General features: G+C 44.2%; 1 protein-coding gene across 1 annotated transcript; it reads right to left on the reverse strand.

The window, feature by feature from the left end:
* Window positions 1–5,416: 5,416 nt before the first annotated feature.
* Window positions 5,417–6,298, reverse strand: LOC136452807 (uncharacterized). The gene has a single exon (XM_066453401.1). The coding sequence runs from the start codon at window positions 6,066–6,068 to the stop codon at window positions 5,562–5,564; it is 507 nt and encodes a 168-aa protein (XP_066309498.1). The 5' UTR covers window positions 6,069–6,298; the 3' UTR covers window positions 5,417–5,561.
* Between the last annotated feature and the right edge of the window lie 488 nt (window positions 6,299–6,786).

Raw genomic sequence — 6,786 nt, forward strand, 5'->3', positions numbered from 1 at the left:
TCCTCTCTCCGACAGCCCGCTCCTTTCCTCCTTTCTGGCCCGGCCATTTCTTTCTCCCTTCCCTTTCCCGGCCTGGCCTGCTCGGTGGCCCAGCTCGCGCCGTCGTCCCTCTCCCTCCCTTCCGCGCACGTCTGCCGCTCTGCACCGGCCCGCTCCACGCCCTTCCTCCGCGTCACTCCGCGCGCGCACCGCGCGGCCCAACTCGGCACCGTGGCCCGCATCGGCCTGCCCTGTAGCGCCCACGCCAGCAAGCTGTTTCCTCCCTTCTCCCTCACTGCGTCGCTGGCCCCACCCGTCAGCCAGCCCCACTCCCTTCCTTCCCCTTTCTTTCCTTCCCCGCGCGCTCCCTTTCCTTTCCTCCCCGCCGATGATGGCACTGCCACCTATGGCAAGTCGCCGCGCCCGCGCCCATATGGCAAGCGACCAAAATCGTCGCGCCCCGCTCTCCTTCCATCTACGCAGTGCCTGCCCGCCTACAAAACCCAAGCCAGACCCCCTCCCTCTCTCCTTTTTCCCTCCGCGCTTGAGCTCACTCACCGTCGCCGGCAATCCACCGCTCCCGCGCATCTAACCTCGACGTCGACGTGTCCCGAAGCTCCGCCGCGACCCACCAGTGCTGTGGGTATCCCCAATTTCACGTTTTGGTCATGGATTGCTCGGATTCATCCTCACCGTGCCCCATTTCTCTCTCTCTCCAGTTCACCGCCGTCGTTGACCCACCCCTTTGAGGCCTTCCCGGGCGCCGCACTCCCTTCCAATCGACTCGCGGTGAGCTACTCGTTCTCCCCATGCCCTCCGTTCATCGAATTGCGCACTGGAACGCTGTATTGGCAAGCACTAGTCACCGTCGGCCATGGCGCCACCATGGGACATCGCTTCGGCGCGTTCCTCGCCCTAGGTTTGCACTCCGTTGAGTTTACGAGGTCCTATGCTTCACGTCCGTGGGTTCGGGTTGGTTTGGGATGGCCGGAATCACCATCCCGACATCCGCCATCGAGTTTGAATCGCCGCTGGCCATGGCGTTGGCCACGGGGGTTGTCTTCCCCGACGATTCCTCCGTGTCTACGAACCAGCACTGCCAGATCTAGCACGGACGGCTACGATTGAAACGTACCGGTTGGATGTGTAACCGGTCCACTGTGGACCCATGGACCTGGCCCACGGTGCCGCGTCAGCGCACGCCTACGCCACGTGGTGCACCGCGCCAACCAGATTAGGCCACGTGTCACCCAATCAGCAGTCGTAGTCAACCCTTGGTCAAGCCCCGCACGTTTTGCAGAAAAGCTCCTCGGTTTCCAGTGAATTCACCCGTAGTCCCGTCCAGTTCAAAATAAATACATTTCAGTCCTGTTTTTATTCGTTTTAGACCCTGTAATTTTTAGAAATAGTACCCACAGTCCGGTAAGCATTTAAAATTCAGAATTAATTAGTTTAAATTCAAATTTGAGTTCATTTAATTACAGAAATACCATCAAACTTGTTTAGGCCACAACTTTATCATTTTAACTCCAATTTGACCCATTGGAATTGTGTTAAGACCGTATTTAGGTTTTCAACGTGTTTATACTACTGTTAGGCATGTTTTCAATATTTAAAATTCATGGGTAGATTTAAACTATTATTTAACTAAAGGAAAACTTGTTTAAATCGTGACTTATTCATTTTAACTCTGAAATTGTCCGTTCAAGTTGCGCTAGTTTCATAACGACGTGACCTACGCATTAGTATTAATGGCTCCGTTCGCTGGTTTGAAACTTAGTTGAAACTGGCTGAAAAATACTGTTCCGGCTGAATTGTTGTGAGAGAAAACACTGTTTCGGCTGAAAAAAGAAACCGAACAAGCCGAATATGGGGTAAGCCGAACAGAGCCAATGTCAAAATCTCTAGAATTTTATGGGTTAAAACTCAACTTGAATAATAATTATGTCACTAAATTTATAAATAAAATGTAATAAATTCCACTTCATTTTTAAAACCAAATATAAGTTTGACTTAATTCAACTTAAGTATTTTCTCTGAAATATCATATACATGCTTTTATATAATAAAATAAATAAAGCTTATGGTTTTTCGTTTTATAAGCAAAAAGCTTCCGGTAGATGTATCTTTTCAACCGTAGCTTCGATTAGCGTGCTTCCCGCGTTTATGTATTCGTAGCAATACGTAGATATGTTTCAAATCCTTTTTCCACCGGTTGGTGTATTGTTCTAATATGGCTATGTATGTATGTTATGCATGTCTGTTTAGATGCTTGTGCGGTGTTTTATGATCAAGTTCAGTCGATGAGCTATACGTGGAGAGTCCAGAAGCAGTTCTTGAAAGATTTGGACCAGAAGAAGATCTGATGTGAGTTTAAGGCAAGTATCACCGAGAAGCTCACGAAGTGTGTGAAGGAGTTCCACTTGGATTCGATGATTAGTGAGAAGGAAGACAATGCGAACGGCACGGTGATATGCCAACATGACCAGTTGGAGAATAAGGGTTGTCGGAGGCACGAAACATTGGGGCGGCATTGTACCTTGGGCAGCCTTCTTGCTCCTTGTCGTTTGATGATGCTTATTGTTTTCTCTTTCGAGAGAAGCGAGCAAGAGACGAGCTGTGTGCTGATAACGTGAGTAATGCAAGTAATGTAAAAGAAAACAGCATAATAAAATGAATCATTGATCATAGCCTGATATTTCACTACTACAGAATCTTCATCACCACTAGTTCTAGACTCCTCATCACTGCTGGTTTTGGCCCCTTGGCGGTGAAAGTCGTTGATGATAAGAATGGTCATCACCGGTAGTTAGGCCTGGGCATTTGGCATTACCAAATCGATCGGTACGGTACTTCGGTTCTCACAGAAATTTGGCTCCTCAGAAAATAGGTAGTGATCAGTTCCTTCCAAAAATTGGTACCGAGAAAATTCGGTTTCGGTATTTTTAGTTCGGTTTTGGTATTTACTGAAAAAATACCGAACTGATCACAGAGGTTCAAAAGGTCATTTTTACATAATTTTAACATGATTTTGTAGAGAATAATACTGCCAAATACATACAAATAAAAGTTCACAAGACTATAAGAGTCTAATACTATAAATACATAATATAATAGTCTACAATAATACAATCAATAGCATAACAACACTCAAATTCAGCACATTTCATATAGTTCTATAAATTCGGTTTCCTGAGGTAAAGAACCGAATATACCAGAGAATTAGGAACCGAATTGAGTACCGAAAAATTCGATCTCGGTATTTTTGGTTCGGTTCTCGGTATTTTTTGCCCAGCCTTACCAGCAGTGATGATAGTCTATCACCATCGATTCGTGTTACCAGTCAGCGGTGATTAGGATTTCCAGAAATTTCAAAATCGAGTCAAAAATAGCTAAAAATTTTGATTCAATCTCGGGAGGCCCCACCAGCCAGTCGCACGTAAATCAAAAGTCACGTGATTTTTCATGCAAAAATCTCCGCGCCACGCGGTGGTGGGATTCAAACCTAAGACATGTGTCCTCACGCTTAGCTAGTCTAACCACTCCACCCCTAAGTCGCATGTATCTATATGCATATTCATTCTCTTGGTTTCACTTCTTAGGATTTTCAAATGAATATTTAGGACCCTAAAAGACTTCAGATGAAAAGGTCATCAACTACAAAGTTTTGTTGTTCTAATTAAGATCTACATCTTTGATGTTGGTCGTTTTGCTATCCGAGGTCATTTGAACATTTTGAATTTAAAAGTGTGGGAACTTCAGACATACTTTTAGGACCTCAAATGATTTCAAATGAAAAGGTCATCAACTACAAAGTTGTAGTTATCATCGAGATCTACAACTTTAGTTTTAGTCGATTTTCCATCCGAAGTCGTATGAAATTTTTGAATTTTAAATTTTAGAACTTCATATACAAATTTGAGACCCTAAATTATTTCTAATGAAAAAGTTGTCATCTATAAAGTTATAGATCACATAGAGATCTAAAATTTTGCTTTTGATCATTTTTTTCATCTGAGATAGTTTGTGCAATTCAAAAAATTGAATTTTAAAACACGAGAGCTTCAAACAGAATTCTGGGACCGTAAATGATTTCAAATAGAAAAATCATCAACTACAAAATTGTATATCTCTCTGATATAAGTTTGTTTTCATACAGCTTTGTTTGAAAAAAGTTGTGAATTTTATTGTGCTGCAACATAACTCAAACTGCTGATGAAAGTGATTTTCACCGTCAGTTCCGACAGTGAAAATGGATCGACCCGTCACCACCGGTTGGTAACACAAACCAACGGTGGTAATCGCTCCCATTTTTACCAATTATTTGTAACACAACCGATGATAAAAATTATTTCACCAACGGTTTGTAATACAAACCGATGACTGGTGGCGTTGAGTATCACCGTCGGTGTGCAGCAAATCAGCAGCGAAAGTGACGGCGGTGATTGTCAACTATGTAGTAGTGTTTATACAGGAGGAGAGAAAGTTCGAAGATACACATTCTAGAATAAGTTGGCTCATGAGTTGGTGCATTTTGCTATTAAGTCCAGGAAGTGTCGGACTTTTTTTCCTTGTTTTCAAAAGTGGGTTGTCTCACTCTCTTGTAACGATGTTACTTACTCCCTCCGTTTCAAAATATCTGTCGTTTTCGCTTCCTGAGAAACAAATTTGATAAAATATATATTAAAAATATTAATATTTATGGTACATAATTAGTGTCATTGGAAAGATCTTTGAATCTAGTTTTTTAATAAATTTATTTGGAGATACAAATGATGTACATATTTTCTACAAATCGAGTCAAACTTGTGGCACGAAAATCGGAAACGACAAATAAATTGGGACAGGGAGTAGGTTTTAATAAAATTTTAGTTAAAAAAAATATACACATCTGTCCGCCAATCACCGAGACGTGTGACGTGCGCACGTCCGAGGTCGCGGGAACGCCCGAGGACGTGTGAACATGTGTGAGCGTGTTTTGAAGGGAAAAAATTACATGCGGATGGACCGCACTGCAGTCCGTGCGGATAGCCTATTCTCGCATGACGCGTGTCCCGCACCGTGCTATGACTCTGGATGGCTCGGCTCGCATGTCCACATGTCGTGTTTTCATTGGAAGTCCGCACCATGCCGGGTGGGGACGGTCCCTACCCATTTTTTTTTCCCTGTTTTGACCGTTCGAGGATTGCCCGGTGCGTGTTCGGTTCGCGAAATTTAGAAATTTTGCTATCGTAGTATTTTTATTTGTATTTGATAATTAGTGTTCAATTATGAATTAATTAGACTTAAAACATTTATCACGTGATTTCTAACCAAGCTGTGTAATTAGTTTTTTTCATCTACATTTAATGTTTTATGCACGTATCGTAAGATTCGATGTGATGGCTACTATAGCATTTTTTAGGAAACTTTTTAACAACTAAACACAGCCCTAATATACCGAACAACTCCGAATACGTGGTTGGGTTGAGATCGTTCCTTACAATATATTTGTAACAAATACAGAAGCCAGACTCTACACGTCTGATAGGACATAGATACTTCCATCGTGAAATCTCCGAGGGAGTCCACACAGAAACTATCTACGGGCCTTCGCCAACCTTGCAGGCCGGCTTCTCGGCGGCGGCAGTGGAGGCGGCGTCCGGGCATACGAAGAACAAGTAGAAGCCCGCAAGGATGGTCACCGCGGCCATCGACCACACGACGGCGGCGACAGGCGCGGGCATCAACGGGGCAACTCTGCCGGAAAACATGACCGTCAGGGTGGTGGTGAGGGCCCATACTGCCGCCTTCACCTGGAACCTCCTGGGCGATTCCGGGGGCAATCTCTCGAACACACGAAGCAGGTGGAAGAGAAAGACGACGCAGAAGAAGGAGACGGTTACAAATACTATGGACCAGGGATCGTGTCTCGAGTGGTAGATGGCTATCACGCTGTTGAGCCCGAGAAAGGACAGGGCGACGGCCGAGGCGCAGGATGACGAGCCATCGGAGGAGGCTCCGGTGGGAGTGGGGTTGTCTTCGGCGCAAGGAGGAGGATTTAGGGAGAGTTTGAGCTCACCCTTCACGAGCGGTTTGCCATAGTCCATGAAGTATCCTAGCGCCAAGGCTTGCTTGCTTCGCGCGAGTTCTTACCAGCAGCTGGGACATCCATTTATACAGAGTTGGGCGAGAGTTTGTTGCCTGCAGACAAGCCATCAAGGAGGTCACCACGAAATTTCGCTTCCAGTGTGCTCGACAGTTTCTGCTTGTTCACAAGCCATCAAGAAGGTCACATGAAATTTCTCTTCCACTGGGCTCGGTATTCGCCACGCTTTTGTCCATGGGACAACTTTGTCCATGTCCCACGCAATTTCCATTTGCTAGCTGTGCACAAAGCGAAGACTTAGCACCTTAGACTCCTTGAGTCGTCGCTGACGTTAAACAGTGGCGGATCCAGGTACAGCTGTGGCCTGTGGGGCCATTTTCAAAAGTGCATTTAATATTTCTATAAAATTTATAATTATATATAGTAATTATGTTAATTGGATCCTGACGTACGTGAAAGTTACTTCCGCGTTGGTTTGCTGTTTTGCATATGCAACTGTATCTATATCTATTCTACTCTAGTCTAGTCTACTAGTATAAAAGAGCTAAAGAATTGAAAAATAGTTGTCATCCAAAATTTCATACCCACCTTCTATATATTAGAACCGTTGGATGATTTATTCTCTTTAGATCTAATGGTATGTTCATTTGATAGTGGGCCACCTATAATCTTTCTGTAATCTTATGCCTTAGGCCCTGTTTGGAAGTTTTATAAATTAT

The sequence above is a fragment of the Miscanthus floridulus genome, chromosome 5 (assembly GCF_019320115.1).
Source record: "Miscanthus floridulus cultivar M001 chromosome 5, ASM1932011v1, whole genome shotgun sequence".
Classification (NCBI taxonomy): domain Eukaryota; kingdom Viridiplantae; phylum Streptophyta; class Magnoliopsida; order Poales; family Poaceae; genus Miscanthus; species Miscanthus floridulus.

What these genes read in the sequence shown, in the direction of transcription:
- LOC136452807 (XM_066453401.1), bottom strand. Translation starts at nt 6,068, where the DNA reads ATGGACTATGGCAAACCGCTCGTGAAGGGTGAGCTCAAACTCTCCCTA.